The sequence below is a fragment of the Pseudorasbora parva genome, chromosome 19 (genome assembly GCF_024679245.1).
Source record: "Pseudorasbora parva isolate DD20220531a chromosome 19, ASM2467924v1, whole genome shotgun sequence".
Taxonomy (NCBI): Eukaryota; Metazoa; Chordata; class Actinopteri; order Cypriniformes; family Gobionidae; genus Pseudorasbora; species Pseudorasbora parva.
Genome location: NC_090190.1, coordinates 37,778,223 through 37,803,154, shown reverse-complemented (window position 1 = coordinate 37,803,154; position 24,932 = coordinate 37,778,223). Strand labels below are relative to the sequence as shown.

The 24,932-nt window shown below is 37.8% G+C and overlaps 1 protein-coding gene across 2 annotated transcripts in view; it reads left to right on the top strand.

The window, feature by feature from the left end:
- The window catches only part of trappc9 (trafficking protein particle complex subunit 9), a 288,563-nt gene that overhangs the window by 31,053 nt on the left and 232,578 nt on the right, over positions 1-24,932 (top strand). For both annotated transcript variants that reach the window (XM_067426626.1, XM_067426625.1), the window contains one exon: positions 17,725-17,851. In XM_067426626.1, the coding sequence (XP_067282727.1) occupies positions 17,725-17,851 (127 nt within the window). The remainder of the gene's footprint in view (positions 1-17,724; positions 17,852-24,932) is intronic.

The window sequence follows — 24,932 nt, the reverse complement described above, 5'->3', positions numbered from 1 at the left end:
TCTGATTGGTCAGATGGCTCTGTTTGTGATTGGTCTACCGCTTATGCCGAGTTCACACTGCAGGATTTTAGGCTCGATTTTTCACCGACAGGTTTTGCGAAATTGCAGACACATGCCCGAAATATTAGGCAAATCGGTGCTTGTTCATGCGAGGGACAATCACGCAGTGTGAATTATCAAAGACGCGATCTGAGAGAATCGTTGATAAGTGGCCAACGCCCGTAAGTTAAATATCTGGACCTGTTGACGATTCAAAATCCTGCTGTGTGAACTCTGTTCTGACTGAAAATGAAGTGAAGACCATAGGCTGGCATTATACACATTTGTTATATAGTTATATAGGTATGTAACAGGAAGTAAGACTGGAATTGCTGATGACTCGTTTCAGCAGTTCAGAATCGATCGTTGTTTTAGGACTCAATAGCTTTATTTTGTCATGGGCTTTGATCTTTAAAACTGCAGACCTTTTACATTCACATCAGCTTTATTACACACTGCATTGAGGTAATATTCTAAAAAGCATAATAGGGGAAATTGAATTGCCACTTTTTTGGGACCATTTATGAAGCTGTTTTTGGTCCTTAAGTTGGTTTTACTGCATATGTAAAGACATTTTCAGAAATGTAGCTCAAACGTATCAAAACAAGCTAGAACAAACTCTAATTACAGTAGATGCTGTCAGCCTATTCAGAAAGTCCTCATGTACTCAGAGATTCAGACAAACAGACAGTGCTCATCTAAAAGACGAGATGAAAAGAAAGAGGCCGTAAAGGTAAAATGATCACTAGAGTACGTTTATGTAGATGGATTCTGCTGCGGTGACGGCGTGTGATTGTATTTTCAGGCCTGTATTTTATGGAATCGTCATATACTTTCAATCGTGCTCTTTTTAGAGGGTCATCACTCTCTCTGCACAATGACTTATTTTCTTTATTCCTTTTCAAGCCTGAAAGTTCAAGCCATTTCAGCCGTGCTGGGTTGAGAAAGCTGCTTTAATGCAATTTACCAGGGTTTTCAAAGTAAATAATTCCAATTACAGTCAAGTTGCTCTTTTGAAAAACACTAAACAAATGTTAACTCTGTTAATAAATATTAATAGAGTTGCTTACAAAATGTACAATATTAAGCTCCTTAAAAGTGCAGTATGTTTATTTTACCACACTCAGAGATTATATTATAATATAAAAATATTTTATTATATAATTTATATTAATATTAATTATAGTTGATAATTAATTATAGAGATATAAATGGATAATTATTAATTAAAATACTAATTGAAATAAAAATGGTGTAAAACTACAATTTACAAAAGATGTAATGAAGATGTTTCACTGTTTAATTAAACCGATAATGAAGTTTTTGCAGTGCTGCTTCATGTTAAAACTATTTGACAGGGCTGGGATTTGAAAAAAATATGAATTAATGAAAATGCCCTGGAAATTTCTGTAGTTGTTTTTTTCCAGTTATACTAGGGCTAGTCGATCTTTTTTCAAACCGGGTTCAAACCAGGTTCAGTGGTTCATTAGCGAATATGCATGAATCAAAGTTATTTTTATAAATCATTATTTAGCAATTTTGCATATTGTCCTTCTACTCAATGTTAAAAATAAATGGATTCTAAAAGAACAGCTAGATATGTATTTAATCTGAAACCCTCTGAGCTACTGAAAATGTTTTTTGATTAGTAATGTCATTACTTTTAGAGTGAACACTGGTTAAGTTAAACGATGTATGTGCTTGTGTGTGTATGCATGCTGGTCTCTGTGTGTGTTACCTGGATTTTCCTGAAAGCTTCTGTGTCTTTGAAAAGAGATTGATGTTGGTTTTTTTGTTAGTCAGCCATGGTCCACTTCACAGTATCCTGTCCCCACAGAGGTGTGCTGTAATCCTGTCTGCCTCTCTTTCTCACACACACACACACACGCACAAACACACACACACACACGCACATGTGGTTGGGCCTGCAGCTCTTGGGTATTGAGCTCTGTCAAGCTTATCATTTCCTACCAGACAGAACAAATCCAGAGTTTCCTCGGCTGAGCTCAGGCATTGGTCGAACGCTGTTTTCAGCAGTGTCAGAGGAACAATAGCTCCCTATGTTCTGATAAAACCCAATTCTGCCCTCCTCTGAGAGCCAAACCAATCACTCTTATTTTGTCTAACGAGCTATGTGATCTGTTTTCAGGACTTTAATGGAATTTTGGGCCTTCTTTTTGGAGTTTAAACAGAAGCTTTGAACACTTAAAGTCCTATATCTGGCATTATAGTGTGTCCACTTCCTCATGACTTAATGCATAATAGAGCTGCATGAGTTTTCCTTTTTTTTCTCAGTTTAATTAGAATGTAATGTTTTGCCACGATTTTATTATTTCTAAATCGAGAAATTGTGGTTTTGAATAAAAATGTTAGCGATCGGCCCTCGTTTCCACAACGGGCTGTCGTCTCTGTGCCGTCAGATGCCCTTCATCATCTCCGCCAGAGTCTCGTCGACCGTGTTACACATCCCCTCACCAACTCCTGTCTTCCACGTGTCTTCACCTTAGCCACCTCCAAAAGCTCTCTCCATCCTTCCCTCACGGTGTGAGGTCTAGCCTACTGGGAGATGTTGTCACGGTTATCTTTTCACCAGTCACATGTTTCTTTGTCTTTGTTTCCTGCCATTCTTCTTTCCCATTGGACACTAAATCATCATCACTTCTGTTCATCATTTAGCCCATCACCATGTGTATTTAATGCTGCCTTCACATGCTATTGGAATAATCGTAAATATGAGTTTCCTAGGTAAAAATGGCACATGAACTCCCCCTGATGTCTTGTTTACGACTGGGAAGTTTGGAATTAATTTGGATTATTATTATGAAATTTCCGATAGCACGTGAAGGCAGCATAAGTTTGTTCACTCTGTGTTTTGTCTGGTTCCGTTTGGGTTTAGTTTGTTAATGCTGAATTCTTTGAATTATCATCATCATCATCATCATCATCATCATCATCATCATCTTTTTTGTTTGTTCCTGCACACTTGCTGACAGGATGCAGGTTAAAAAAAATCACTTTGAATGAATGATTCAATGATTGACTCATAAATACTCCACTTGCCTCATTACTGGATAAAGCAGCGTTTTTGAACGAATCTCTTCAATGAATGATTCAACGGCAAATGCATTTTTAACAGTCACTTGTCATCATGATGTAATTGATACAATCTTTTCTTGAAGCATCCAACCCCAATTCTATTGTATACCCCTTGCACCTTGAAACATAGTGGCAAGGCTTAGGGGTGAAAATATTCCCTCAAGAAATGGCACAACACTACTACACCATTACACGTCATCATACCCCGTTTCTTTTATTAGTCTCCTGTAACATTTAACCAGTATGAACAGCAGTGAAGTTCTTAGGCTATATCTAACAGAAATCAGCCGTGAGAACGTTTAACAAATCACTCACTCCCAACGTTGTTTTGCACTGTATTTGGACAAAATGGTGTTCGTTTTCAGTTCAAAAACGTATGAGCTATCGAGTTTCCTAAGATGATGATACAGAACATACAAGACTGGTGAAGCCGCTTTTCCATCGGCCAAGCTGTTCTTTGTTTGTTAACCATTCCCTTCTATGCTGATAGCCGGCCGGTACGGATAAGGTTTCGGTTTCTAGTGTGGTGCACAGAAATAATGATGCTGTGTGGTTGAGAAGCTTTTTCATATCAATAAAATACAGCGCTGGCAGATCGCGTAAGTGTTTGAATCGAGATCACAGTCTTTAAACGATTGATCGTGTAGCTTTACTCATATACTACTATCATGTACTATGCTCGGATCTAATTGACACAAAGTTGACTATGTAAATGTAGCTAGTGTTGACAAATTGGTGTTCATTTAGATTGCTGTCTCGCTGTTGAGGGATTGATCTTTTAGGGAGACCTGCTCACCTGAACTAAGCCTGTGTCTTGACTGAGAGGTGGAGACCTACAGCTACAGTGGGCCTTCTGATGCTTTTCTTCTACAGTACAATGAGATTACCACCCGCCCTGTTATACAATACTGTATAATGACTAATGATTAGCAGCGGTTGTTAGGAACGCCCTCAGCACAAAGACACTTTACAGAACGGAGGCGTCTGATTTAAACACTTCTGCTTGACATTGATCAGTGCCAATCTGGACTCTTGACGGGATGACAGAGCAAGAGTTTCTGAGTTTCTTTTAAGTTAGCACATGAGCGGTCTGACAGAATGATATTAGAAGAAAAGATGGGGATGTTTTATTTAAGGCACAGCTTTGTAGTGAACAATTGCTCTGCCTACAGATAACAGGTGGATGCTTGTGTTGCAAAGTGATTAATGCAGATAGAGAGAGAAAGAAAGAGGTGGAGAAACAGTTACATAGGTGGCAGATACATGCTTCCAAAATCTAGATGGAAGAGACAGCGGAACATAGAAATGGAGATGTAAAGTAAAGTTTAAGTGTATGTACTTTTTTTCTTAACTTTTCATGACACCTAGATTTTTTTATTCTTGAGAAAAATATACGCTGTTGTATCTTCGCAAGGAGGAAACTAAATGTTGGTTTGTAGAACAAGATAAAGTTTGCATAAATTTAAGAAATATTTGTCCATTATCCTTTCAGCAACTTGGGTAATTAATGTTTTAATTTTAAGTGTGGTGCCTAGATTTAAATGTAGTATTATTATTGTTTTTTTTTTAAATATACACTACTGTTCAAAAGTTCGGGGTCAAAATGATTTTTTTAAATATATATATTTTGAAATTGATCAGAAATCACACTAAATACATTTATAATGTTACAATTTCTATTTCAAATAAATTTTGTTGTTTGGAAATTTCCGTTCATCAAAGGATCTTGGGGAAAAAAAAGTTTAAAAAAAGTGCTGGTCATATAATTAGAATATCATCAAAAAGTTGATTTATTTCACTAATTCCATTCAATAAGTGAAACTTGTGTATTATATTCATTCATTACACACAGACTGATACATTTCAAATGTTTATTTCTTTTTATTTTGATGATTATAACTGAAAACTAAAGACAATCCCATATTCATTATCTCAGAAAATTAGAATATTATGAAAAGGTTCATTATTGAAGACACCTGCGGCCACACTCTAATCAGCTAATGAACTCAAAACACCTGCAGAGGCCTTTAAATCGTCTCTCAGTCTAGATCTGGAGGCGACACAATCATGGGGAAGACTGCTGACTTGATAGTTGTCCAAAAGATGACCATTGGCACCTTCCACAAGGAGGGCAAGACACAAAAGGTCATTGCAAAAGAGGCTGGCTGAAAAAAAGTGTACAAGCAATAGGGATAACCGCACCCTGGAGAGGATTGTGAAACGAAACCCATTCAATAATGTGGGGGAGATTCACAAAGAGTGGTCTGCAGCTGCAGTCAGTGCTTCAAGAACCTCTACGCACAGACGAATGCAAGACATGGGTTTCAGCTGTCGCATTTCCTGTGTCAGGCCACTCTTGAACAACAGACAGCGTCAGAAGCGTCTCGCCTGGGCTAAAGACAAAAAAGACTGCTGAGTGGTCCAAAGTTATGTTCTCTGATGAAAGTAAATGTTGTATTTCCTTTGTAAATCAGGGTCCCAGAGTCTGGAGGAAGAGAGCAGAGACACACAATACACGTTGCTTGAGGTCCAGTGTAAAGTTTCCACAGTCAGTGATGGTTTGGGGTGCTATGTCATCTGCTGGTGTTGGTCCACTGTGTTTTCTGAGGTCAAAGGTCAACACAGCTGTTTACCTGGAAGTTTTAGAGCACTTCATGCATCCTGCTGCTGACCAACTTTATGGAGATGCAGATTACATTTTCCATCAGGACTTGGAACCTGCACACAGTGCCAAAGCAACCAGCACCTGGTATAAGGACCATGGTCTCCCTGTTCTTAATTGAAACAGGATCACCTGACCTTAACCCCATAGAAAAACTATGGTGTATTGTGAAGAGGAAGATGAGATATACCAGACCCAACAATGCAGAAGAGCTGAAGGCCACTATCAGAGCAACCTGAGCTCTCATAACACCTGAACGGTGCCACAGACTGATCGACTGATCACAGACTGATCCGCATTGCTGCAGTCATTCAGGCTAAAGGAGCCCCAACTAAGTATTGAGTGCTGTACATGCTCATACTTTTCAGTTGGCCAAGATTTCTAAAAATCTTTTCTTTGTATTGGTCTTAAGTAATGTTCTAATATTCTGAGATAGTGAATTTGGGATTTTCTTTAGTTGTCAGTTATAATCATCAAAATTAAAAGAAATAAACATTTGAAATATATCAGTCTGTGTGTAATGAATGAATATAATATACAAGTTTCACTTTTTGAATAGAATTAGTGAAATAAATCAACTTTTTGATGATATTCTAATTATATGACCATTATATTTTTTACAAATGAAATTGACCTTGGCAGAGATGACCTAGGCTTTCAAAAACCTAAAAAAATATATTATCAATCCCAAACATTTCAATGATAGTGTATCCAATAGGTGTCATTACAAAGATATAACATTTTTGCTCAAAAAAGAAAAAGGTTCAAGCTAATCAGATCATGAGCAGGCTTCTTAATGAAGTCCTCTGCTTTTGTGAATAAATCAACAGTATGCTATTTTAAAGAAAAGGTCTGTTCGTTTTCATGGTATTTAATGACTTTTCTGCTGATGCAAAAGTCAGTTTGGGGAACAGCAAAAATGTCAAAGCCTGTCACCACGAGCCAGTCAAATTCTAGTCCTGTATTCCAATATTGCCCTGAGTATTTGGTTTCAATATATTCAGTATTCTTTAATATGTTACATTACCGAAGTTAATCATATCGCAAATGCAGTTTATGTTGTTTTTAAGAACAAACTGTCCCTTACAAGTTTACTTCACTTTATGTTTATTGACAGAATCTCAGAGGAAATAGACAGAGAGAAATTATGAGTAGAGACTGAAAGAGACGGCGAGGAAAAGAAAGTGATGTTGTTGGTTAATTAGTATTTTGTCAAGTTTGGTTTGCCAGAGCTCGCGTGTCAGCAGGGGTTGTGTTGTCTGAACGGAGCAGTGTGAAATAAGCTATTTGAGGTATGTGTTCGGCGGCTATTTTCGTCGACATTTGTGAAGACAAATCAAGAATGGCAAATAAAGAGCTTTCGTTTAGAGAGCTGGCGAAGGCACTTGAGAAATTCTCACTGGATGAAAGGTGTAAATTGCAACACAGAGATTCATTTTCAGCTCTGCTCTGATGTGTGCGGCGTTAATTTAGCTTTATTTAGAAGTTAGTAGCACATTTTGTGAATGGATATGTCTAAATGACCTGACGTGGCTTTACCTGCTGGAAACTCGAGCAACACTCTGATTCTATTTATGTAAACCTTATTATTGTCCAGCAACTATAAGGCCTGAAAATATTAAGATATTATAAACATTAACATCACGGTTTTATGCAAAGGTGCTTAAAAATGTACTTGACTATAGAGTCACATTATTTTAATGAAAACAATACCAAACCGCAATAACATTTAATACAAATATTAATAAGAAAGTATATATTTTCAATAAAGATATGGCTATTTTTTCCATCCGTCCATCCGTCCGTCCGTCCGTCCGTCCGTCCGTCCGTCCGTCCGTCCGTCCGTCCGTCCGTCCGTCCGTCCGTCCGTCCGTCCGTCCGTCCGTCCGTCCGTCCGTCCATCCATCCATCCATCCATCCATCCATCCATCCATCCATCCATCCATCCATCCATCCATCCATCCATCCATCCATCCATCCATCCATCCATCCATCCATCCATCCATCCATCCATCCATCCATCCATCCAAGCCCAAGCCCAAGCCCAAGCCCAAGCCCAAGCCCAAGCCCAAGCCCAAGCCCAAGCCCAAGCCCAAGCCCAAGCCCAAGCCCAAGCCCAAGCCCAAGCCCAAGCCCAAGCCCAAGCCCAAGCCCAAGCCCAAGCCCAAGCCCAAGCCCAAGCCCAAGCCCAAGCCCAAGCCCAAGCCCAAGCCCAAGCCCAAGCCCAAGCCCAAGCCCAAGCCCAAGCCCAATAACATATTAATAGGTGTTTTATAAGTGCTAATAAACAATCAATATCCTTGCAATAAGCATACTAATAAGCATCTGGTTAATATTGAGAATCAGACCCTAAACTGGTACCATTTTGTTTCTGTACACTATCTGTCCTAAGATATTTTTATTATGTCATGAGAAATTACCTATGATGTATTATGCAATCAAATCAGCAGTCCTGATAATTATTTTCTATTATGCAAAATATAATATAACAACCTTTTTTTTTTTTCAGACTTTTTAATTGTGACCTGGGTATGTAAAAAAAAATCCTTAAGCATAGTATATTTTCTTATAATAATAAAAAGATATATAAAATATAATTTAATTTTGTGGTGAATTTTTTTTTTACATGTTCTGTGACATTCATATGCTGTCAGCTCTTTGAGTTTTTGTGTTGTTTAAATGTAAGTGTGTTCAGATTCTTTGAACTGAATAAAAGAAACCTGGCCTCTCTGGTCTCTGTGGCCCTGAGCTAATCTCACTCTCATACCGCAGTGAACAAACACACTCACAACCTTTACAACTCCTGCTAACACACAAACACAAGCAGTAAACTCACTGGGTCTCTCTCATGGCCAACACACACACACATCTCACTAAACAACCTCTTTCTCACTTTTAGACTCTTGCTAAAAGCACCATTGTCCCTGAAATATTAAGCGCGGGTCTGGGGAGACTGAGAGAGGGAGACGTTTGTGACAGAAACACAGACAAGCAATTTGAAATGGATTTTAGGGATGAACCTGATGAACGCATTCAGAATATTTAGAGCTCTTTGCTAAGCCAGGCATAACTATGAGGATTGCTAACAACTGCATAGCAATGTACTAAAAAACATTTACAACAATGCCATAGCAACCACCCAAAACACATAACAAAAGCAAACTCCTCAGCAACCGCATTGCAATACCCATTTTAGAATTTTTTTTTTTTTTAGTACTTAGTAACTAATGCAGCATTTCTATTTTTCGTTTAAGTTTTTTCATCTTATATTTATTTCAGTTTTATTTCAATGACTGAAAACCATTTTTTAATAAGTTTTAGTGAACGATAATGAAACTGGTTGCTACACGGTTGTTTTGACATGAATAACCGCCCAATTATGGTGATTGTTGAGTTTGTTTTTCATAATATCTTTAGAGTGACATGTAATGGTGTAAATGCTTGTGATTGTATGTTTATTATTTCTCTGTTCTGGCATTCTGTCATCCAAAGTCTCTCCCTCAGGGGCCGAACCCTCTTATTTTATACTTGACTTGAATTTTCGCAGTATATCAATTTAGTGTCTTTTAGGAAGCCACGCAAAGTCGGTAATTATACCCCGATCACACGGCATGCAATTACGTTCAGTCTAACCGTGTTTTCTGATGCCTTTTTTGACTGGAAACTGGATATAAACCCTCATCTGAACATCTCATAAATTGTTTAGCGAGTCACTTTTCCCTCACTGACCCTGTCCTTGGCACTCTAAGCATGTTGATGGTTTCCACAGCAACAGCCCATTCCTCTCGCAGCCGAAAGCTACGGACGGCGTTCCGCGGACCTTTGCTATGGACTGTAGCGTCCAATCCATTCCTCCTCACTGCACTGCTGTAAACAGCAATTTTCTGAGTCAGTCGTCTCCTCCCAGCTTCTAGTGGCTCCCTGTTCACAACACACTTTTTTTTTTGCCCATCTCTCCGATTGAGAAGTTTGACGCATTTGTCAGCATGTTGCGTGTTTGTTGGGTTTAGTTTCTCATCTGCAGTCAGTAATTTCATCGCAGTGGACTTCAGCTCGCTGCTTATACATTATTCATAATTTATGTGACAGTCATCTCTGCTTATATCCCGTCAGCAGTCCTCGCATCAACCTGAGCACCGGGGTTCATCTCTTCCGACAGCTGCGGGCTTTTTACCCCTCAGTCATGTTTTAAGAGTTTTTGTCGAGTCAATAACATTTTTGCATTACACACTTTCTCTTACTTTTTTCCTGTACTGACCCATCAGAAACGCTTTAGTAAAATGTTCTGGTAGGAAGAATATTGTTTATTCTTTCAGCATGCAAAATCAAGGGCTTCTGAGAGAAGTTTTTAATGAATTTTGAGTAAATCTTTTGTACAATACAGGGCTTGACAATAGGCCCGCCAGCATAAACGTGCATAAACTAGGGGTTGAACGACTTCCATTTTTTTTAAAGTCGACATTTATGTGATGAAAGTCGAGTCGACGTCCACTAGTCGCTGATGACATCATTAATATAGACAAATAAGCCTGAGCCTTGAGCTGAGACGCGAACACGGGTCTTCTTGTGCACAGGACAGCTGTGGCATATGACACAGCACTGCCCATAAGGTTAGTGCTCCTAAATATCAGCTTTTGTATCAGTTCTTTTGTGTTATGGTCGTTATATTTCTCACAGATTTCTGCTCGTTCTGAATAAGATACATAAGATAAAGTAGCACAATAAAGATTTGTATATGAATGCATTCGTGTGAGAGCGATTGCGTGTGAATTAATTCTACATGGCAGCGTCTCTCTACTAATAGTGAAGCTGTGAGTTTGAGTTATCAAGAAATATATGCTAGAACTTTTCAGTTTCAAAGCTATTTTATTGATAAATCCCAGAACTGTGTTGACAATACATTTCTGCGCTACTGGATGGCTTTGTGTGAGGCGCGCAATCTCCGTGTGATCAGGCTATGTGTGTGTGTGTTGCAATGCAGCACGCAGTTTAGCGTGATTAACGTGTACAATAAGCGTGCATTCTCCCGATCAATTTTGAGCATCCACATGGTAATCAAACATTTATGCATTTATTTATCATTTTTAACTGTTCAAAACAGAGCCTGCGTGTCAGGAAATGGCTTATCCTGTAGCGCCCTCTATAGGCCAGCAACTAGTCGACGTCAAGCTTAAAGCGTCATGACAGAGCATTAAGGTCGACTAGTCGGTGCAACCCCTAGCATAAACCGCATCAACACGAGTGTCACTGTTTTTAAGCCTTGCCACTTTAAATATTCAAGATTCGAAAGAGAACATTAGTTTGAGAGAATAGTGTGAGAAGTTTTGTGCGCACACAGAAAGACGCTTCTCAGACAGCCGGCGAATGCTGAATTGAGCTCTGCGTCTGTCTTAGTAAACATAGTCTGTTATATATTAAAGGGTTAGTTCACCCAAAAATGAAAATTCTCCCATTAATTACTTACCCTCATGTCGTTCAAACCCGTAAGACCTCCGTTCATCTTCGGAACACAAATGAAGATATGTTTGTTGAAATCCGATGGCTCAGAAAGGCCTTCATTGACACCAATGTCATTTCCTCTCTCAAGACCCATAAAGGCACTAAAGACGTCGTTACAAAGCCCATCTCACTACAGTGGCTCTACAATCATTTTATGAAGCCACCAGAATATTTTTTGTGCGCAAAAAACAACTAAATAACGACTTATATAGTGATGGGCAGATTTCAAAACAAAGATTCAAACTTACAAATTTACAAATTTACATTTACATTTACATTTAATCATTTAGCAGGCGCTTTTATCCAAAGCGACTTACAAAAAAGGGGAGAGTAATAGAAGCAACGGAACAGACAAGGCCAAAAACCTGTAAGAGCTGTAAGAAATCTCAATTAATTAGCACAGTACACAATTTTTTTTTTTTTTTTTTTTTTTTTTTTTAAAGACAGACATCTACAACAAAAACTCACGTACGCAAAGTGCCGAACACTGGATTTTGATAGCTATGATAACAACCCATTAGGACTAAGGCTGTTGCCCCAGCTGTTGTCGTTAATGCAGATTCAGTGGCCCAATGGGTTGGTTTTGTATTCTAGCTAAACGCGCAGCAATAGCCATCTACAACAAAAACTCACGTACGCAAAATACAGAACACTGGATTCTGATAGTTATGATAACTATGTAACATACCCGCCTGAAGGCACAAATCCGGATGAGAGACGTAGATATGATCCAGGAGTGTGCGCTTTTGGTCGTTGCTGTGGTGATCAGTAAGTGCTATTCTGTATTGGTCAAGTGCAAATGGAAAAGATGTGTCTTAAGATGTTTTTTAAGAACGGCTACAGACTCGGCAGCACAAATTGAGATCGGCAGGTCATTCCACCAGGTAGGAACGGTCCAGGAAAATGTCTGTGAGAGCGATTTCATGCCTCTTTGGGATGGAACCACGAGGCGCCGCTCACTCGCAGAACGCAAGCTTCTGGAGGGTGTGTAAGTCTGAACAAGTGAATTTAGGTATATTGGTGCTGAGCCAGTGGTTGTTTTGTAGGCGATAACTAGTGCCTTGAATTTGATGCGAGCAGCCATTGGCAACCAGTGCAGTTTGATGAAGAGAGGCGTAACATGCGCTCTCTTCGGCTCATTAAAGACCACTCTCGGCGCTGCATTCTGGATCAGCTGCAAGGGTTTGATAGTGCATGCTGGAAGCCCAGCCAGAAGAGCATTACAATAATCCAGTCTGGAGAGAACAAGAGCTTGAACCAGTTGTGCAGCCTGTTCTGATAGGAAGGGTCTAATCTTTCTAATGTTGTATAAAGCAAATCTGCAGGACCGGGCTGTTGCAGTAATGTGGTCAGTGAAGTTTAACTGGTCATCAATCACAACTCCAAGGTTTCTTGCTGTCCTTGATGGAGTTATGGTCGATGAACCAAGCTGAATGGAGAAATGTTGATGAAGTGCTGGGTTGGTTGAGAAAACAAGTAATTCTGTCTTTGCAAGATTGAGTTTAAGATGATGCTCTTTCATCCAGTCAGAAATGTCTGTCAGACAGGCAGCGATACGAACACTGACTGTAGGATCATCTGGATGAAATGAGAAGTAGAGTTGAGTGTCATCAGCATAGCAGTGATAGGAGAAGCCGTGTTTCTGAATGACAGAACCTAATGATGACATGTAGATGGAGAAGAGAAGTGGTCCAAGGACTGAGCCCTGGGGAACCCCAGTAGCTAGATTATGTGACTTAGACACTTCACCTCTCCATGACACCCTGTAGGACCTACCAGAGAGGTAAGACCTGAACCACTGGAGAGCAGATCCTGAGATCCCCCTCCTCTTAAGTGTTGAGAGGAGGATCTGGTGGTTAACTGTGTCAAAAGCAGCAGACAGATCCAGCAGAATGAGCACTGAGGATTTGGAAGCTGCTTTTGCCAGTCTCAGTGCCTCAGTTACCGAGAGCAAGGCAGTCTCGGTCGAATGGCCGCTTTTGAAGCCGGATTGGTTGTTGTCTAGGAGGTTGTCCCGTTCAAGAAACATAGAGAGTTGATTGAACACAACTCGCTCAAGGGTCTTTGCAATGAAAGGCAGAAGGGATACCGGTCGGTAGTTTTCTAAAAGTGCTGGATTCAGAGAGGGTTTCTTAAGCAGTGGGGTTACCCGAGCCTGCTTAAATGCTGTGGGAAAGGTTCCCGTGTGAAGAGAAGTGTTGACAATGTGAGTGAGTGCAGGAGTGATTGAAGAAGAAATGGCCGGAAGGAGGTGAGTGGGAATAGGATCAAGTGGACAGGTAGTAGGGTGATTGGAAAGGATGAGTTTAGAAATATCTGCCTCGGAGAGTGGAGAGAAGGATGGAAGCGTGTTCGCGTTAGTTGTTGAGATGTGCGTGTCAGTTAGTGATGAGGAGAACTGTTTGCTAATGAGAGCTGTTTTGTTGGTGAAAAATGATGCAAAGTCAGCAGCTGTAAGAGTTGATGAAGGAGGGGGAGGAGGTGGACAAAGGAGAGAGGAGAATGTTTTAAAGAGTTGGCGAGAGTCAGAGCAATTGTTGATTTTGTTGTGGTAGTATGTTGTTTTAGGGCAAAAACTGTCTAAGGAGGATGTTAGAGTGGAGCAAAGAGTGTCGGTAGCACTGTTAGTGTCCTAGTGGGGCATCAATGAGCCTTGGCCGCCCATGACCCTGTGGCCGGTTCTCCACTGTTCCTTCCTTGGAGCACTTTTGACAGATACTGACCACTGCAGACCGGGAACAGCCCACAAGAGCTGCAGTTCTGGAGATGCTCTGACCCAGTCGTCTAGCCATCATAATTTGGCCCTTGTCAAACTTGCTCAAATCCGTACGCTTGCCCAGTTTTCCTGCTTTTAATACATTAACTTTGAGGATAATCAAGAGATCAAGATATAATCAGTGTTATTCACTTTGTCATAGTTATTTATATATTACATTTGTAATGCTCTGGACTCTTTTGTGTTTCGTTGTAGACTGGTTTTTACAGCTTTTTGGTCTAGATGTTCCAATGAATTGGCATTCATTTTTATGCAAAATTCGTTTTTATGTTCATCAGTAACACATCTGTGAGATTTAGTTTCCTCTGTTCAATAAGAGCTGGCAAACATCTATGTGTGGTATTTGCTGCTTAATTATTCACTTCACACAAAAGAAAACATTTGATTACAAACGACGTCATACAGGAAAATCTCAATGAGCGATTAACATTTTTTCCCACCCTGTTAATTGGGGTCGCCTGCAAAGGCCACATCAGAACCTGCGAATACCTCATGTGTTGGGCTTCTTTTGTTGTAAGGCTTTTGATTAATGCGAGAACCGATAAACGTAGGTACTGTGAAAATGACACGATAACTGAAAGCAAAACTCTTCCCTGATGCATTGTGGGGATAGAAATGGTTGGTTAACAGATCATTTCCTCCTTTCGATTAGGGTAATTAAAATTTTGCGGTTTGAGATTATCTGGGAAGCCAGACATACCTTTAATATCCAAAGAGAAATATATTGACTGACCCACTTCCTCTCAGACATGCAGACCTTTAGTGTCCATTAGGAAGAATATGAATCACTTTGACTCTGACTGGTCTGTTCACTGATTGACGGCTTTTTAATCTAATCCTCTTTCTTCTCATTTATCTTTTCAAGATAATCTTTTCAATCGAGAAAGACTGAAAGAAACCTTCACTTTCTGCATTGGTCACTTTTGAAACAGCAAAAATAAAAAGATAAAAAAGTAAACTGACCGTTGTGACTATTGCATCTGAAAGACAGACTTTGATCACTTTTTTCGTAAGACTTTTCAATTATACAAAATGGAGAAAATGCTTCAAAATGGTTCAAATGGAAGACAGAGTTTATTTACTGTCTTTTTATTTGACTTTATTTTGACTTGGCTTTCTGTAAATAGATCCAGTCATTTTGAACATTCTCCAAGTAGATGGACTGTAAGTGTTTCGCTTGGGTTTTTTCCTCTTGTTATTTGAGATTAGTGTTATATAACCCAATTGTAGGCAGAGATCCTGTCCAACAGAGCCAGAGATGCACACGGGTGTCTTTCAGCGCTGTCAGATGAACAATACACTGGGAGAGAACATCTATTAAACTGTGTGGTTTGGCAGGATGTAAGTGCATCGTGTACAGTATGTAAGTGCAGCATTCCTCAGTTGTTGTAGGCAATTTAAACACAAAAAAACCTGCATGTTACCAATCCACTTTATTATATTCTTTCTGAATTTTTACTCGAATAGTTTAATGGCGTTTCATATTATTAGCTGCATCACACTCATTCTGCAGATGAATAAATCACCTTTAACCTCATTTCGATGTGCTAAAGTCGCATAGGAGGAATCTGATTTGTAATCCATTTTCCATTTTGAGGCTTTCTGATCTATTATTCCCTCAACATGAGAATGAGTTGTGAAGGATGTCTATTTCACCCCTTCTTCTCTTCTCACACTTCACTGCAGAGCAGATGCATCTCTGTGTGAGGAAGGAGAACTATCAGTGGGACTGATCTTTCTTTAGGTCATGTTAAATCATTATTGCAGCTATACGTTAGTCGCACCTTCCCATCCGCCACAGGGGCCGGCAGTCTGACAGCAACTATTTTATGATGCTTTCAATTCCCATGTTCCCTGTTCCCATCTGTAGCATTTAACTTGAGGATGAGGATGATAATAATAATAATAATGTAAGTGATTTTTAACATACTGTATTAATATTTTTCATAATAATGAAATATTTTTCATAATATAATAGTAATAATATTTTTGATTAACATTTCTTTATTATTATTATCATTATTAATGTAATTACTATTATTATTATTATTATTATTATTAGTAGTAGTAGTTGGTGTATCATAATTTATAAAGCTTTATTTTTTGGTGTAAAATGACAAATGTAATAATAGTAATAGTAGTCTTATTTGTTATAATGATACAAAATGTTATAAATCATTTTGTTTATTATTATTTGATATCATTTTTATTTAATAATAAAATATAATAATAATATAATATTAATTAAATATAAATTTATAACATTGTGTTGTATTTATTGTAATAATAATATCAGTTATTACTATATTATGGTTATTATTTTATTATTATTATTATCATTATTGTAAATATTTTATAAAATAAATTGTTATAAATAAAAGAAAATAGTATAAATAATGATCATTGTAGTTCTAATAATAGTAGTAGTAGTTATAATTATAACAGTAGTAATAATAATAACTATTTATATACTAGTAGTAATATATATATATATATATATATATATATATATATATATATATATATATATATATATATATATATATGTGTGTAGTATATAAATACACACACACACACACACACACAGAACATCAGTAGAACAATATTATATTCTATAATATAATAATAACAGTAGTAATAATAATAACTATTTATATACTAGTAGTAATAAATATATATATATATATATATATATATATATATATATATATATATATATATATATATATATATATATATATATATATGTGTAGTATATAAATACACACACACACACACACACACACACACACACACAGAACATCAGTAGAACAACAATTGTTATTGTTGTTATTGTCATTGTTAGATAATAATAAAAATAATATTATTTATAATAATCATCATCATCATGGTCATAATAATGATAATACAACGCTACTACTACTAATGATACCAGTATGGCCACCCATTTTATTTATTTTGTCTCTAATGTGTAGCACGCCTGTTGCTCATTGCAGCAGGGATTCTTTCCGAGCGCTTGGATCCGATTCAGACTGCACCGGGATCATTGGTTTTATCGGAAAGGCTGTGAGGTGTGAATTGATGGCAGAGCGAGGCCGTAAACATTTTTATAGACAGAGCAGTAAGTCAATACAACGCTCACCTGTGGAAACTGAGCTTAAAATAGACCTGATCGTTAGCCATGCACGTCTCCCCTCATGATGTACGGACGCTCCGATTATTGGCCTTGTTAAATTTATATCTTGCTCTGGGCTAGGGGCCTGTGAGTAAGGATTGTGGGTAATTTCACCCTTGGGGATCTCGGCTCACTTTAGATACATTGATGATCTACTGATTTATGAGGTGGTGTTGGCCCTTTAAAAAAACACCAACCTTTCAGGAGGAATGCTAGTTTTGGCTGCTAATCTATGTCATGTTTTTGTGAGGCATATTATTCTGATTGTAAGGCATATTAATTGCATTATAACGTTTTTTAGAATAACTTTTATAATGCATCATATTCAGATGGTTCATAAAATGCATGTTGTTTTATATTTCACTTTTTATACATTTTCTTTTATGTTGTTGATTTGTATTTTTTGTTTTTTATTTATTTTATATGCAGTATGTATTTTGTTTGAAACAGTAACCCAAGTACACATTCTCTCCACAGAGAAGAAAGAAGTAACCCAGAGTTTGGAGAACTACACGTCAAAGTGTCCGGGTGGAATGGAGATGATCAACCTCCCTGACGGACTCAAACTTCCTCCTGTTCCGTTCACCAAACTGCCCATCGTCAGGTGAGAAAGCTTACATGTTCAGGTTTGTTTTGTACACTTTTGTAGCTTTTGTTATGTTCCCTGACGTCCTTGCACCAAATTTTTTTTTTTGGGGGATTTGTACAAACATTTCCTGATCTTTATTAAACATGCTTATTGTGTTTCTGTCCCTTTAAGATTCTTTTTATGAAGTTTATTGACAGAAATGCAATATAATATACATAACTATGTTTCCAGTGGTGTATAATGACCTTAAATCATGACCTTAGAATGAGCCGTTTCTATCTCCCCTTACAGTGAAATCGCCATTTTGCACCGTCATGTTTCTACAGTAGCCCTAAAGGGACAAACTGCTCTACAGAGCGCTAGCTTGTCACTTCTGTCTCATACAATGACATTTCTGTCCTCCGTAGCTTCTCTATGTGCTTTGAAATTGAGGGGTGAGCGATGGGCGATTGCAATTTGCAGACTCACCGCTAGATGCCGCTAAAATGTACACAATGCACCTTTAAGTGATAAAAAAAAGCAAGAGGCAACCTTCCCCAGTGTCTGTTGAAGCCAATACGGAAGTAAAATAAATTGCAATTCATCGACTGGCCACTAGGGACAGGCTCCAGACGGGAGCAGAATCTCATTGAGCCCCATGTTAAAATGGCCAACTTTACAGTAGAATAAAACATGTTTACAGCCTGGTACAAATTGTGGTTTGGATATATACGGCTAATTTTGCCCTTCATGACAACTGTGATGGGGTGATTTTTTTTTTTATAACTCATTCATTTACGTTATATAAAGCCTTTAAGTTCTGCATAATTAAGGGCGTGGCCAGTTTGATTGACAGGTAGCCATTTATCCGCTGTCTGTTAGTCATCGTGTCACCTAAGATAATAGAGAAAATCACCTTTTTAAAATAACGTGGCGCTTCAAATAACGATTGCATCAATTACATCATTACACCAGTAGGTGGTAACGAGTGACTGTTAAACAATTTATTTGTCATTTAATCAATCATTTTAGAAATTTGTTAAAAAATGCTGATTCATCAAGTAATGAAACAAGTCTTTGAGTCATTGAATCATTCATTCAATTAGATTTTTTTTGTAAAATAATTCATTTAGAGTAATTAAATAATAATATTATTTTATTTGTCTAAATGTCGGAGAATCGTAATCTCTGTTTGAAGCAACAAAAAAATTGTAATACCAAGTTTTTTGCAGAATCATGCAGCTCTATGAATATGTATATGAGGAAGGTCATATGTTAATGAAGTCATGCTGGTAATTTCATGCAGTTTAGATTCAGTTAATGGTTTCCCATTGTGATTTTTACTGTACCTTCAATCTTTTTTGGGGATTCAAAATAGACTGTCAGTTTTCCATGAAATGTTTCCTTTAGTAAATGTTTTAGTTTTTATTTGGACACATTTATCTCCGTGTCCAGTCACTCGCAGCCTTTTGATGGTGTTTTTCCACAGCTCAGTGTCTGAGAAATGAGTCCTCTGAACTCAAAGTTTTGTTCAAAACATTTTCGAAGTTTGCTGGCCTGTGAACCGGTAGAAAGCTGTATGAAAATTTTAAAAAGCTTTTAAATGCTTTGTTTTATTCTCCCCAAATTAAACATTTAAAGGGAAGCACAAAACTTCACATATCCTTTCATCTGTCCCAAGGAAGTTGCTGATGTTCAGCGCGCGTAGGAAAGAAAGGCCTGTAAATGTGTTTAACAGATGTATTTCATAATCGCACCAGTGGGTAAAACTCAACATGTTCACTTGATTGAAGTCTCCATTTCTCGGAGCGCTTCTCTCTCAAGATTTTTTGAGTTGTTAAAATTCCATAATTTATTCTTAAAGGGATATTTAATTGTAAAACTTTGGACGAGGCGAGTTTCTCCTGATATTTATCTCCCTCTCCGCATGGTGTTAACATGCAATATCTTGCTCACTGTCTGCTGCCAGAATATACACAGAGGGCGTAATTTAGGCATATCTTTTATAAAGTTCCATAATGTAATCTTGCAGAGATCGGAAAGAGTACATGTCAGTATTAAACTGCTCTGATTGCTGTTCAGAGAGTTGTTGCGCTGCAACAGTGTTATGAGATGTTTAAAGCACAATATGTTACATTATTGGGTTAAAAATAAAATCCAAAAAAACATGAGAACTGTGTTTGTTCAATTGTGTACTAACATTATCCCAAGTGTTTCCAACATTGTTTAAATCCAGAGAAATTAGCAATTTTAACCAATTCAACGGCCCGTGTCATTGCGTCGCCTGTCAATGATGTCATATCTGCGTTACCCTCAATTTCTGCTTCTAATTCAGTAGAAACTATGGAAACACAAAAATACTTTAAAGGCACAAATTGTAAGATTTTTTTTCATTTAAAATGTCCAAAAAACAATAGAACAATGTTATACTTTTGGTTGACTTGTGTACGTACTAGGGATGTCAACTGATTAAAATATTTAATCGCGATTAATCACATATTGTCATGAGTTAACTCGCGATTAATCACATATTGTCATGAGTTAACTCGCGATTAATCACATATTGTCATGAGTTAACTCACGATTAATCACATATTGTCATGAGTTAACTCGCGATTAATTGCAACTTAATCACACATTTTTATCAGTTATAAATGTATCTTAAATTAATATGTTTCAAGTTTTTAATACTATAATCAACATGGGTATGGACAAATATGCATGATTTGTGCAAATGTACGTTTATTTTTAGTGAAACCATACTCAGAGCATGAAGACTAGACATGTGTCAAAGGTCACAGATGTTTTTCAAATAATTTGTTCATGTCTCTTAAGCCTAAGCGTAAACATTTAGAATAAGCAGTGATTTCTCTCATTTTAAGAATATAAATAAAGGGAGCTGCACCAGTACCAAACACCATACCTGGAGGAGGTTGTAATGAGTAGGAATAGAGTGTGGCCCCTTTAGGAGATGTGCACTATTGAACTGCTGGTATTTTGTGTGTGTGTGTGCTGAACTGTGCCGCGATTTACATGAACAGTGTGAGAAGCACGGACTCGGGAGCGCTCTTGTTCTGAAAAGTAACCTGCGTATTCGTTTTAGCCGATTGTAATGTATTTAGTTCAATAAAACACATGCACTGTAAGTGGGGATGGTGTTAATGACTTACCCTGAATATGAGTGAGAGTGAGCTTGCAGTGTATTCGCACATCGCGCTCTGACTGCAGAGAATGTGCTCAGTGTAAAAACACACTTTTCTTTCAATATTCAAACACGAATATTCGAACTATTCGAACATCTGGGAGCGCATTTTGTCAATGACGCGCATTACGTCAATAACGGGACAAATTAATACAAAGAGACATTAACTACTTGTATAGTTTGTCTATTTAGGTTTATACATATTTGACAACATATTACTTACACAAAAACAAGTACATTATTATAAATTATATAATTATTATATATAAATGAACTAATGGCAAAGACGGCAGAGCGCAGACCTCTCTCTCGCCCTCACGCTCTGCGGATAACGGTTTAAAACAAACTTTGAAAGCTGATCAAGAGTTTTGTGCAAGCAATTTAAGGTCGCGAGACTCGCGACTCTTGTCCCAAATATAGCAGGCTTCATTCAGTGATTAAAACAAATATTATTAATATTAATTGAAGTTTTACAGTATATTAAGCGCTCCGAACGAGCTGTGCTGTGGTAAACATGGAGCTTTTTCCTTGACATGGTAAATAATCACACCAGTGTTAGCAGTGCATTTATCCTTTATTCATGCAATATCTCTTCAGTCAGTACAGTAGCCTACATTTTAATAATGTTTCTGTTTAACGTTAAATAAAATGAGGCATGGTATGCTAACTGTATCTTACATAGCTTGCATATAACTTTATCTCGCGGCTCAACAATTTTACCTCCTACCAACCAAAATCCAACATACTTCCAGACATGGCTTTTTAGATTATGGAGTTAAAATCTCTTTCTCTGCCGCAGTCGAGTTGGGCTCTGCACTTTCTGCCATCTTTACTGCAAGACGTGTCAACTTACAGCAGTGACAGTGCGACTCCTGTGACCTGTCCCTGAACCCTCAGGCGCGCGTGCTCGCTCGCTCGTAAAGCAGACAGCCACACCTCTACTACCGCGGCGAGGGATTTTTTCCGCTTTTGTATTTTTTATTTTATTTGAATATTAATTTTCACCTTCGAAATTCTTTTTTTAAAAACTATTCAAATATATATTCGAATTTAGAATATTCGTTGACAGCCCTACCTTGTAGGCAATAACTGCACTTGTTTCAGAATAGTAATGTTAATGTTAACCCTTTTCTTTCCCTATTTCTGTTTGCTGCTGCATCCTCTATGTCTTAAACGGCTTATTTCAATATCCTCCAGATACAGGCTACGCTACGCTAACAGAAAATGCACGCTGCGTTAATCGTGCATTAATACAATTTGTGTCTTTAAAATGAATTTCCGTGAATGCATTATTAATGCGTTCATTTTGACAGCCCTAGTACGTACACTATCCAAAGTGCCGCATAAGTTTGCAATTTTAACCAGTGTAGTGGCCTGTGCCATTACGTCGCCTGTAAATGACATCATATCCGTACCATCCTTGATTTGCGGTTTTACCTCCATACTCCCAAAGACACTTTAATAGATTAAGAGTTTTATTAGACAAGTGAGCAATTGTTTGGATACCTTCATGGACAGAAAACCACTCTCTGTTATATAACTCACCACGGTCTTATTGTCTGAATCTCGTTTTCTTAATTTACCGCAAGTACCATGTTTTTACCATGCCTCAGAGACAACACTGTTTTGTCTCATGGCTAGCTTTATTTTTAGTAACAGTTATACAGCATTTCATCCACCATACAATATATTTTAAAATGAACTGCATGCTTTTTAACAACACAAGTCCTCCAGTTTTTATTAATATGATATTCTGATATCAGTCTAGCTTACTGCAGTGTGATCAAGTGTCTCATAACAGTCACTGAGTGAACGCACAGAGTAACGTTAACATAACTTTCAACACGTTCTAATGTTTTTCAGAATGATTTGACTAAGTAAAACAGTGCTGCATTACGTCACACTTTTAATTAGTCAAATAAAGTGACCTGTATGAGTAGTAATTCAGTACTTGCAGCTGTTTTATTGATTATAATGAGAAAAAAATAATGTAAATTTGAGTGATCAAACGTAAATAACAAAGTTCAAGTTCAGGGGAGAAGGAGGTGGGAACTGGCAAGCGTGTAATGGGACTTTAATTGTAATGGACATAAACAACATAAAGTTAAAAAGAAGTTACAGTGGCCAACTATGGCATATAAGCATAATATACACAGCAGCATAAAATGTCCCAGGCCTGGTCCTTTCTCGCTCCTCACTGACGTCCGTCAGTCCTTCTTATATCCTTCCGGAGCTCCTCCATGAGAGTCGAGCTTCGCTTTATTGTCAGCCCCTCTCTGCTTCATACCACAGGAATGATAATAACTTTAATACATTAGCTCATCCATGAACATGATTTCTGCCCGAAGTCTTGTTGGACTGCTTTTCATCAGCTGTGGAGGTGGAGAAGACAAATCCCATGATTGCTACGCCTTTATTATTGTTTTGTGCGACCTCTAGCAGCAAAACTTACATACTGTACCTTTAAGCAAGATGAGTTGTTTATTGTTCAGAATAGATATCAAAGTTCAACGTGATTCTTTTTTTGACTCCATGTGTCCTTTTCTATGAATATCAGGGAACCGGAAGGACAGAAACAGAACTGAAGAGCATTGAAAACTGGTTAATGCTTGAGAGCTTGATTTAGAAACTCAGAAATAATAGTTTTTTTTTAGGAAGCACAGTCTTAGTTTTTAATATCTCTGTTTCTTGCTTCTTAAACAGTGGTTGCTAGGGTATTGTGGGTGGTTATTAGGGTTTTTAGGATGTTTGGGGTGGTTGCTAGGGTGTTGTGGGTGGCTGCAAGGGTATTTTGTGGTTGCTAGGGTGTTGTGGGTGGCTGCAAGGGTATTTTGTGGTTGCTAGGGTGTTGTGGGTGGCTGCAAGGGTATTTTAGGTGGTTGCTAGGGTGTTGTGGGCGTTTGCTTACTGGCTTTCTGGCAAAATAGCCAGTGTCTTCTATTCTAGATATGGCATTTTAGCCCATTTTGTTGTCCGTCAGATGACAATTTAAAGTCTGATCACATACTAGAGCACACCTCTCACCTTGAACCATGATGCATATAGCTAAAAATAGTTTTTAATCAGCTTTAAAGTGAATTTTGACTATATTTTCTTTACTCAGATTTAAAGTATATTTTTCTTTACCCCCCCCCCCCAAACAAATACAAAAAGGGGGGAACACAAATTCTTGTGCACACATATATACTCAAGCATGGACACACATACATAGACACGCACACTAGACACCAGGTATAACTTGTATTACATTCATGAGTATTTATATTTTGATCAGATTTTCAGTACATGTTAAATTATGTTGAGGGTTACACATCTAAAGGTTAATAGGGACTTTAAGCAACAGCCACTGATGAAACGGCAACGACGTTCTGGCGTTCTATTGCGCGAATTTAACTGCTACTTCGTGGCATTCTACTGTAAGCGTCGAATACGGGAGAACAGCTGATTTGCCGTAGTCATTTATACGTGACAGATTAGATAAGTAAATATAGTTATGTGGCATTTTAATTGTATCTGTTTATATTTTGATGACGTCCTCTTTATTGTTGCTTAGTGATTTTTGCATTCTTTGGCTACGGCAGTTGACTGTTTACTTCCGGTCGCCGTTGCCGTTCCATCAATGGCTGTTGCTTAAAGTCCCTAATGGGTTTAAATTTAGAACTGGTTCAAGTGTTATCTTTTTTCCTGCCTTCTCCCTCATATACATGGCATGAGGGGGACTTGGGTAACCAATGTAATCTTTTCATCTCTTTTCAAACATTTCGCAGATATAATACAATTCTGTTAGAATGCTGTCTTAATATAAAGGTCAGAGTTTCCATAATGTTCACATCATTTTTTTTCTTCATTTCTGAGACCATATTGTTATATTTTTTTATTAGTAGGCTCACCTATGAAACTCTACTTGCACATATG